The sequence below is a fragment of the Morchella importuna genome, assembly GCF_003444635.1.
Source record: "Morchella importuna strain M04M26 chromosome Unknown Morimp01GS101, whole genome shotgun sequence".
NCBI lineage: Eukaryota > Fungi > Ascomycota > Pezizomycetes > Pezizales > Morchellaceae > Morchella > Morchella importuna.
Window position 1 is genome coordinate 3,154 of NW_025763497.1, and position 11,563 is coordinate 14,716.

The 11,563-nt window shown below is 46.4% G+C and overlaps 1 protein-coding gene across 1 annotated transcript; it reads right to left on the reverse strand.

Moving 5' to 3' along the window:
- Positions 1–1,921: 1,921 nt before the first annotated feature.
- LAJ45_11761 (uncharacterized protein) lies at positions 1,922–4,221 on the reverse strand (the record flags this gene model as incomplete). Its single annotated transcript, XM_046121236.1, has 5 exons — positions 1,922–2,027; positions 2,177–3,590; positions 3,665–3,851; positions 3,931–4,039; positions 4,196–4,221. 5 exons carry the CDS (start codon positions 4,219–4,221, stop codon positions 1,922–1,924), a joined length of 1,842 nt encoding a protein of 613 aa, XP_045965568.1.
- Positions 4,222–11,563: the final 7,342 nt, after the last annotated feature.

Genomic DNA, 11,563 nt, shown 5'->3' on the forward strand with positions numbered 1-11,563 from the left:
CGATGTACCTCAACCTAGTAAGAAAGCGACCTAGCTAGGCGACACTCTAAGAACCTTGGCCTGGTCCCTTATAATGCAGTCCATACATAGTCTGACTACAGTTGGACTACGGACCCAGGGCGCCAGGACGACAGTCCTCCAGTCCTGTTAATCAGTCCAGTCCCAGACAGGACGGGACTGTTGGCGAGGTCACCGTCACCGTCCAAGTCCTTAGCCTTGGTAGTGTTCCCTGGCTTCTACAGCCCATCGTCCTATAGCTCCACGTAAGATTGAACCTTAAATTGTTGGATATAAATAATAATAAACAATAATACATTCGGAAGACTTTGACTTTCTTGTTTGACTCGCTTACATCCTATAACACAGGGGCAGATCGAGCCATTACTTATACAAAAATATTGTGTCTAAAACGGTCTACATATGACTACATATTGATATATATACTGACACTCATATGAGAATCAGGACAATTCCAACATAAATTACACTAGTGAAAGTGAGTGATATCTTGTGATCCGGCCACGGACCCTCACGAACACACAGCCCGTCACAAACACCTTGATCTTCTACAAACGCAATGCCCGGGCACCTCAAGAACACCGCGTCACTTCAAGGGCACTCTGGTATGAATCAGGGTTCGCAGATAGTCTGGTTCTTTCACGAACATTCGTGAAAAGCCAGAGTTCGTGATCGGGCGTTAACAGCACCACATTGACTGTGTGTGGACCAGGGCCGACACCAGGGCTCGACTCAGCCAGGGATTTTCGGTTCTTTCATAGCTGCAGGAAGGGGTGTGCTCTGTGAGGGTTTGTCCAGAACTGGCGGTTGCCAGAAGTGGTCTTGGGTGATTCCACGGCATGTAGCGAGTCGGAGACGGAGTCGGCCAGAGGTCATAACCGTTTTACTCTAGCCCTCTTAGGTATAAACCCTTCAGGCACCCCGCTCACATGGGTGCACAGCTCAAACATCTATGATCTATGGCACCATTAATGACACCGTCATTGTCAACAATGGACCGAATCTATAATTACCGCGCCCGCCCGGCCATTCAGCCTGCTCGAATTACCATTTTCCAACGGCGAAAAGGGTCTGCCGATGTTTACAAGATCTCAATGGAGATATCCATAACCAATATGTAAGATTACCCACCAAGTGGCAGATTTTTACTGTAGATTCTCACTACATCAATGAACGGTTGTATGGCACTTCACGTAATTGAAGGCTCTCATGCCTATGTCGAGAAGCACTACAACCTCCACATGTGACCATCGATTCCTACCCCGCTTCTGGCAAAGTTTTCAAGTACTAGGGTATAGCGAAAAGTGATCAGAATCTGATAAGAAAAATACACGTATTCACCGCAGCATTCACTTATCAGATTCTGATCACTTACCCTCAACACCCGGTACAGCGCAGGGATATAAGTCCCGCGCCAAGACACACCAAAATCAACATTCAACCCCCTACCAATAACTACCTATAAATCTTTGAGGATATGTCCGCTCTCTGCTGTTCACCGCTGCTGCTGCTCGCTACCGCTGCCTCCTGTCAGCGAGGCCGTTGGTCGCCATGGCGATGGTTCTCATTATTCACAAGGTATATCATCGGGACCAGTTTTGAGCGGTGATGTGACTCAAAATCCGAATCAAATCCGAATCCACATCTAAATCGCGGTCCAAACCGCTCTATGGGTCCACAAAAGACCCGCGCGAGGCCCAACTAGAACGAGCCGTCGGACATATCAAGTCAAGGGACCTCTGCGCAACCTCCGGAGCATGAAGGGGACACAGAAGGTTTACATTCTCCGAGGATTGTGTCATCGTTAAGGTTGTTCAGATTTCAAAGTTCTCTCGCTGCTGCTAGCCTATTGTACAGAATATCGACCCAACCCAACCCAACTCAGCGGGCTCTCCTCAAAGTGTCAACCTCGGACAGGCCTTCTGATTTGCCAATAGGCCTGCTCTAAAGGTCCCAACGCAACCCAACACGACACACGTTCATTACCACTCACCCGAAAGCGACGGAGACTAAAACTATGTAAGTATATAAACGTAAACACTAAACGTGAGACGTAAGGTAATGGGCCTCGATTAACGCCGGCCCCCACAAATACTTAGCTCAATTCTGCGCGTTGGGGTCCTGAAACCATGCACCGCAAGCCGAAAGATGCTCATACCCTGTGTGTACTGCCATGGCGTGGGGTGCGCACGTGGTGTTGCACCGATTGCAGATCCTTTTGGTGGGGACCGGTAGTACCGTGAAACCCTTTTCAATCAAAAACTGTCGTAAGACGGCTTGTGTTTCAGGCGTCGGGGTAATGTGGTCCGGGACGCCGTCACGGGGGTCTTGGACAGGCGATCCAGCGCGAGGTGAGAGTGAGGATGGTGGAGAGACGGCACGGTAGTTGGATGGTGCACGGATGGTACGGTAGGTAGCCGGTGGTGGCGAATCTTTACCGAGGCGCAGCGGTCGACGACAGTAACATAGGATTTCCTGGCACTTCTGGACGGTGGTAACCCCCAGAAGTTCACAGTCTATCAAGGTGCGTGACGCATCACGTGATCCAGCCATAACCCTAAGAATCTTTGCACAAGCCTGGGAGAAGCGGGCGTTTTCTTCGGGGTCCTTCGAGTGGACCCTGCCGCATGCGCAAGAACCGGATAGTCTTGCCCCTTGTGGGCCACGGACGGTACCTGCTCCTTGTCCGAGGCGGGTGACAGGTGACGGGAGGTCCTTGGACGTGGGAGTCCTAGGACCAGCAGAGACGAAGGGAGCGGGGCAGACGTGTTTCGAGAGCTTGAGGAACTTCTCCTCGGTAAAGTCGTCCGGCAACCAGGCGGGCCAAGATTTGACGGGTTTGGCGCCCCGGAGACGGTCGGTGATGGTGGCCAGGAGCTTGCGGGAGTTTACCCCAGCGAGTTCGGGGAGCGCTAGTAGACCTTCGACGATTTCCAGGCCCCCCCTAGTGACCTCAATGAATCCGGACCAATCGAGGCGGCTTTCGTCGGTCAAGCCTTGTTCCTCGAGTTCTCCTCGGACTTTGTTGGCGATACCGATGCCAGCGTTGCCCCAGTCGAGGAGTTTGTCTCGTGCGACACCCGGTGCGAGTAGGGAGATTTCCCTAAGTGTATCTACGGATTTGTGGACCGCCCTCTTGCCTTCGTTCAAGTTCTTCTTGGCCGGCTGGCGGCTCCCCCCTCCAGGGTCCTTGGCGGACAACGGGTATGTCGTGGCGAGTGACGGCGGTAAGGAGGATCCGGGGGCGAGGTTGATCTCCTGATTATCCTTCCTCGCACGCTCTCGCTGCCTCTCCCTCTTCAGTTGCCGCTTCGACTTCGTCGCCCCAACATCCCCAGCCGGTCCTCCCAGGTTACTCGAAATACCGCCCCCCGATTCAAACATATGGCTAAATTCAGGATCATCTTCCATATCCCTCAACCCCATCGCAATGATCATATCCATCTCCGGATCACTACTTGGCGTAAAGTTATACTGCTCCGCCCACTGCGCAGCAGCAGCCTCTTTCAACTCACTGCGCCCTCCAGCTTCATACCTTTCCCTGTTCCTCTTAACCCATTCACTTTCAGGGTCTATAAGCAAAACTCAATTAACAAACTCTCCCAGGCTAAGTCAACAGTGGTACCCGTCGCTATGCCTTACTTACCTTTATGAACATCATTCTCCCCCGAATTACCCGTGTCGGCCCTCCGCATTGCATCCAAGATCTCATTTCCTTCCGCAAGATCCTCACGCGTCATGCCTAAGCCATAAGAAGCCTGGAAATTGGCGCGACTACCCCAGCCGTCTTTCGCGATTTTTCTTCTGCTATCGGCCATAGAAAGCAATAACGTCTATCCCGAGTATGAAAATATAAAAACAAGTTAGCATTACCTTTTGAAATATAAAGGTACCCACTAAAGAAAGAATTACCTTAGTTTCGGGTTCGGGTTCGGTCTGTTTGATCCTTGTCGGGGGATGTAAAGATGATGGCGCTTCCGGGACGCGGAAAGGTAGGGTAATCTTCACTTTGGCGGGTGGCCTGAATTTCAAGGGTTAGGGGAAATGTCCTGTATTTACTAACCGTCAATTCTGGCAATTGACACTTCGCCACTCTCCAAAGTGGCATCCAGAGGTGTCAATTTTGGGTGGGTCGTTTGCCAGGCTGTGAAATACCTCAAAAGGACACCAAATACACTTAGAGGACACCACGGTAGTAATCATCCTGTTGTTGCGGCTTGCGCATTTAATATCCCTAGGGAGGGGAAATGTCAATTTTGCGTCAATTTCGAAGTGTCAATTGTCGAAAACGACACTTAGTAAATACGCTCTATTACCAGGGATTAACACCAACTAAACCCTAACCATAGCAAATGCCGGATGAGTTATTTGCGTATGGCTTGGGGGTTTCGTTCGTTGGCTGAGGTCCAGGGAAACCCTTCAATAGCGAGTGATATGTTGTGGTTGACTACTCCCTACTGTACTGGGCGTGCACGTTAAATACCGAGACGCTTTGCACTATTGGTTGATGTCGTGAGGCGCAGCGAGTGGCGGGCTAATGATAGTTGACGCCGAGCGACGCAGATCGATGCCGAGCTAGAAATTTATCTGGAGGAAAGAAATTCGGAGACACCTACCTGAGATCGCAGCCACACCTGTTCACGGGTAGGTGTTCATGTTCATGAACAGGTGTTCCCGCCCACGAACACCTTCAATTGTCTATGTAATACCTAGTAGCCTGCCCGCCAGCAGCAATGACTGCTTCTAGTTTTCTGGGCATGCTCCTTATAAGTCTATCTAGTCTATCTACAATAATATTATCCCAAGTATTCCTGATTATAATCTTTAAAACCTCTATAACTTGTATTAGCCCTATAGTTTCCCCCAATTCAGTTTCTATATCTGCTCGGAGAGCTTCGATGAGATTGAGATCAGGTGATTGAGGAGGCTATTCAACTCTCTCTATCTGATTGATTTCTCTGCCAGCAATAGCAATTCATTTATGCACGGGTGCATTGTCCTCTATTATCTGTGTCTAACCATATTTTTTGAAGGTTTGATGTCAGGAAGGTGTAAAATGGGTGTAGTATGTAATTTCTGTAAATTTTTGAAATTGATGGTGATGCCAGCATGAGTGAAAACTAGCTCTGTCTTTATCTCTCGAAAGAAAGCACCCCATATCATCGTGCGGTTCCTACCTGACTCCCATGTTGTGTCTATACAGTCAGAGTTATATTTTTCTTTTGGTATACGAGTAACCAAAAATAGCTGGCCAAAGCCTGCTGTGATGAAAGTAGATTCGTCTGTTTAAACAATCTAGAACTAGTCCTCATATGTCGAGTGTGATCTAGCTTGTCACTATTGAACCATTTTGATTAAATTTGATGCTCTTATACTCAACTTTTACAAACCATACGTGGGCCTAATCCTAAAACTAGGGAACGTATCCATTATGCGAAAAGGAAATAGTCCTCATCGAATTCTGAGGGGGGTTTTATGTTATTAGTTATCGGTTGTCAGTTCCTTGTAATATAAGAGTCTTTTAATTTTCTTTGTCTTAATTTTCCTTTCCTCTCTACACGACATCTTGTCTTACATTCTGGGGGATTACTTTGGGGAATTTACTTCGCTTCAATTCAAACTCTATCTAGAACCATCTTACGTCTGCTGTCCCCAATGACTATTTGTTCTCTATGTACTCTTTACCCTCCCCATGCCAATGCAATGAACCTTGGGCTAGGTATAGATATAGTGTTTGAGAGTTATCGAGAGGGCTCGTACCAGGATAAAGGCAGCGGTGCACGAAAATGTATGAAGGATGACTCGTACGAGTATGAGGATGATAGCGGAGACAACAAGTGTCATTACAATCGAAGAGGGGACACCGGAGGTAATGTGTGTAACAAGTCGTATGCTGAAGGTAGAGAGTACCTAGTGGAGATCGATGATGATAGGCATAGTCCTTTAGGGTAGCAGACGTAACGTGGATTTTAGGTAATGTATGTATTGAAGTGAAATAAATCCCTCAAAGTTCTAACCCAGAAAAATAGAGAAGATGCTGTATAGGGAAGAAGGGAAAGATAGACAAAGAGGGGTAATAGAGTTTTATATAACAAGGGAGATGACAACCGATCTCAAGTGGGTGTATAGTGGGTGTTCCGCAGGGTACGTGGGTGTCATAGAAACTACTCGAGTTAGTGTACAACGATGGTTGTAAGAGAACCTAGTGGTTGATCGGGGTCACTGAGGTAGAAGAGTGGCAGTGCAGAGGTCCTCTTATAGGAGGAGGGGGAGTAGTACTTTCTATATGAATAGAGGGCGTAAATACAGAAAATAGATAGATAGATATTTTGTTACTCGGCTAGAAGCACATAGCTTATTGCCAGAGTAAAAGACTTACAAGAACAAACAAACAACATTGAAAAGGAGAAGACAAAGGAAAGCGAAAGTGCAACTAACTACAGTTACGATACAGATAGATGCGAACACGAAGGAACGCGAGACGGAAATGATATAGGTAAGCAGAATCGAACCGACAGAGTAAGAAACCTTCAAGTAGTAAAATAATCTAAACATTTCTCCCAATTACAACCTTGTCTAAACCTGTCGTCGCGAAGCGATGTGGTTCATTTGCGAGTATACGGAACCTGCTCCCTGTTCTTCAAAGAGTCAGCTCAGCACTAGGTTGATCTGATTGCGTTGGGAGTATATCCGTAGTCATGGTCTCCTTGACTGTCGGGCCGGCCAACAGCAGAACGAGTTGTGAAAGCGAAAGGGGTGTGTTGAATAGTGTAGCCTGCGAGTGTGCTTGTCAGGCAGCAGGGTGTTGAGGGTGTTAAGCGAGAGCCGCAACCTGTTGATGGTCTTTACAATGGCGACCTTCGAACTCGATTTCCGTGATTGAAGAGGTGGCACTGGTTGTTGTACCAGGCTGAGTGGGGAGGCGTGAGCGGGCAAGCCGACTCGGTTAAATGGATTGACTAATTCGGGCCATAAAGCGTAGTAAGGTCCAATGAATGGACCTCTTCTAGAGTGAGGAATGAATGTTTGGCAACCGTAAAGTCGCTAACATAATGGGTTACTGTAGGCTTTGGCAATAGGGCTGCGCTGGACTCCAGACTATTGACAGAGTCTCGATACGACGTAGTGAGGGGTAGCCTCGAGGGGCTTGACATTTTGATGTCCCATTCAGGGCGTTGACGGGGTTGAGGAGGGAGTGAGAAGAAGGATGCATCCTCGTAAGGGGCTTCAACTCGGTATATAGGGGACGTTTTGCTCAAAGCATGAAGCAATTCGACAATCCGGATATCGAAACGGCAGGAGTCAGGCAGCTCCAAGTAGTCGGGCGAGGGATAGGAGGCATTGCGTATCAAAGGGAAGAAGAGAAAGGGAACAGAAAGCGAGGAGGAAGCCATTCTAATATATACAAGGAAATCCCAGCGATGACAAATCATTAGTGACTCATACCCTTGCAACCGATGAAAACCAAAAGAACCTCATAGAACCTTTCTGACTAATCGAAACCTTCGTAATCCAGCTTATTAAAAAATTGATCCATGAAACCCCCGACTAAAACACTCCCTAGACAACAAATCCAGGAGATATAGAATGAGAATCCTATTTTCCCTAGCACACAAACCAAACAACGAAACCCTTATGAGCCCAGTACTACTTAATGGAGCCAATATCAAAGGCACAGGACTCCACCGCATTACATCCCTCATGCTCCCGTTTCAGGAGTTAGGAAACAGAAGAGAATGATGAATACAAATCACCTACTGACTAAATGAATGCTAGAGGAATTAAACTCCGAGTCCTACCCCACCATTAACTTCCAACACCCCGGCAACCTGAAACCAAACCCCAAGATGTCAAAACTCCCCTTTTTGAAAGTGAAACTCGTATACAGAATCCGATGTTACTCTATTAGGATAGACAGAAATTCAGCATACACCGAACCAGAAATATGCTTATGTGGGATTGAACAATCTGCAAAACACACCCTCTTCGAGTACCAACAATTGTACCAAATCCGAATACAAGTTATTGACAAAATACCAGGCACAGCCATATTGGAAAACTGGATGGTCACAAACCTAAATATCGACCTAATACTGCAATTCCCAAAAAAACAAAACTACTTAACTTCTACGAACTGGATTAAGGAGAGGAAAATTAGTTTTCTTTCAGTTGGCTTCCTTGTTCCTATTTTTCCTATCTGACTTTTCATTTATTTTGTGTCTCCTCTATGTTCCTTTTGTTTTTCCTTCTGTTTTGTTTGTTTGTTTATTTTGACGGAAGTTGGCGTGCGATAAGAGTTGTACCTTAAAGTAATATAAAAACTATCTATTCATCTCTCTATCCATCTCATATTATAATGTGAGTTATCACTTTGTGGGATTTACTTCAATTCACTACACACTTTATTTCAAGCCACATTACGTCTGCTGCCCACAATGACTATCTCTATCATCATCGCTGTTCTCTAAGTATGCTTTACCCTCGACATTCCACTTGTGATATACATCACCCTGGCTGTCTCTCCTCTGGTTGTAACGACTCGTGCTGTGTAAGGTGTCGTCCTCGTCATAGTACAAGGCACCCTTCTCACCCTCGCATGCCCCGCTGTCCTCGTCCTACTACACGCGCATCCGGAAAGTCTTGGCACCCACACAAAATCTGTTAAACAGGTCTACGTACGCCCGCAACATAGCTCCTCCACATGGGACATGGCTCCTCCACACACCCAAGCTATTCGCTACGATCGGAATGGAGACAGAGCTGCCCTAGCAGACTATGGTTTAGGTTATAAAAAGATTGCGAAGCAAATCCGCATTAATCCTTCAACTGTTCAAAATGTAGACAAAAGGTATCGGGAGCGGGGTCATGTTCATGATGCACCCCGTTCTGGAACGTCAACTAAGATCACCAAAACAATCCGGAAGAAAATAGAAGCAGTGGTAGAGGATAATCCAAGGGCATCTCTACGTCAAATTACCAACTTAGTCTCTGACTTACATTTTGATCATACTACAGTCGATAAAGTCATCAAACAGTAAGGGTTTATATTGACAGTCCCGAGAAAGAAACCCTTTTTAAAGTCAACTCAGAAGGAAAAGAGGTTAGAATGATGTCGGAGAAGGAGAAGATGGAGAAAGAGAGAGTGGTGGAAGATGAGATAGCTAGATGAAGCTAAGGTCGAATATACAGCCCATCAGCCTGGGAGACGGATTAGAATCAAGCCTGGACAGGAGCTTAATGATAAGAATTTAGCTCCTAGTTTCCGATCTGGACGAGTCTCTGTAGGATGCTGGGCTGCATATATTCAGGAAAAGAGGACACAATTGGTATGGGTTCGGCAGCGGACAGCAAAAGAGAGAGTATCAAAAAGGGATAGATTGGGTTTAAATTCGGTTCAATATGCTACAGAAATCAACAAACCCTATCTCTTGCCTTTTATTCAGTCTCTAAACCTCCCTATCGACAGTTTAAAAGTGGTAGAAGATAATGCCCGTTACCATGCTGGTGCACTCAATAGTGCTATTCAGTCCAGATATGGGATCAAGAAATTACCTCTACCTCCCAACTCCCCAGACCTCAATCCTATCGAAAATGCTTGGCATATTTCAAAGGCAAAGCTCCAAAAAAGGTTCACCAATAATGATAGAAGACCTCATAATGGAGAGGAAATTTGGAGAGCGATGCAGGAGGAGTGGGACACTATAGATCAGAAGATATTAGATAAGCTGCTGGACCAGATGCCAAAAAGAATTGAGGCTGTAATCACTGCAGAGGGCGGTCATACAAAGTGGTAATAAATTCTTTAAAATGTATCTATCTATCAATAAATTACCTGCGGTAGTTGCTGTTGTCCACCCGTTAATATCACAGTTCGAACTCGGCCTCGAAATGATCACTCGGGGTGCCAAGACTTTTCGGACGTGAGTGTACAAGCACTCTCAATGTCCCTAAATCTCCACAGCTATGCCTTGCCCATGATTCCTTACACTCACCTATTCACTTATATTAGTTTGAATTATTATAAAAGACCTAGTGGTAGTACTTCTCACAATGGAAATATTTATGGGAGCCAATAGATGCCATGACATCCCGTAAAGTTTTGACGGAACCGGCATATCCCACTTCTTTAATCATAGCCTCCCAAGGTAGACGTCTTGTCCTTTTATCCCTTGTAACAAACTCTCGTAGTCTTTCTTTTTCTGCATCAAATATAAATGGTCTGCCCTACCTTACTCTATTGGATGGAGTACCATTTTCTCTTGCCCGTCTAAAAATTCCTTGACAGGTCCTGAAATCTATTTCCATTATCCTCCCTATCTCTCTCCAGCTCTTCCCTATCTCTCTCAACGTGATAATCCTGACCCTTTCATCCCTCGAAGTCTCTTTGTTCTGGGTGTTTTCATGATGATCAGATCGCCTTCCTTTCTGTCTCATGACGCGTCGAACGGCGTCTCAACGCGTCGAACGGGGCCTTTCCGGTGTTGAGCACGGTCTTGCCAGGTCGAACGGGGTGTTCACAGTGTCAAACAGGGTCGAACGGGTCTTAACGCATCCAGCAGGGTCGAAGTTCGTTGAACGGGGTGTTCACGGCGTCGAACAGTGTCGAACGGGTGTCAATGATATCAGCGGGTGCAAAAGTTCACAGCTTGAAAGAGTTCAGAACAAAGACTTCGACGTGGCAGGGCGGTGTCTGAATATCAGCCAATCATGACTTGCAGTACAATTGGCCAATGACTCGAGCGTCTCCAGACTTACCCTTAACGCCCGGTACAATTTCGAAAGGATAATTTACCTGTCCTGGGCGTTGAAGTGCAAGAATTTGGCTGTCCCGAAATAATGCTCTGTTTAATCTTCATAGGAGATGGCTACAAAAAAATAGTGTGCCAGGAGAGATGAATTATCTTTACCCTCAGTAAGTGATAACGCTTACTGTTTCGCAGAATAAAAGGGTAAAATTCAGTATGGGTTGAACCTGAACACATATATATATTACGTTCCATACACTTTATCCACTACACTACAAGTTAGATATAGCTACCATTAGAAGGCAGCGATTTTATAAAGGTGGGGAGGTTTATCTTTGCCTGAAGATAATATTATTTACACTAATTATATTAGGAGGCCTGAGCCGGTATTTAAGCTTTACCTTCCTCCTGGGATAGTTCTTCAGAAATGCCTCAAAATGGTCGATATTACACTATTTGACCCCGGGTTTACCTCTGCGACAGGTTACTTACCTGTAAACATTTAAAGGTTTGTACCGTAGGGGGGTGATGGTGTAGAGGGAGCGCTCAAGGTTTCCAGTCGGGGATTACAGCGACGAAATTCGGGGGAATAATTGATTTCGCGTGGAGGTGTTGGCTCGAGTGATCTCGTATGATTGGGTGTAGTTGGACCGTGAGGCTTGCCAGTGCCTCATTATTAGGACTAGTGGTTCAGCGACAGCGTTGTTTTCTGCGGGGGGGTTTGTCTTCCAGTCAGTGACTGGTGGAGGGCTGTTCACGGTGGGAGGTCTTAGCGCGAGTAATATTTTAAAGTGACAGAG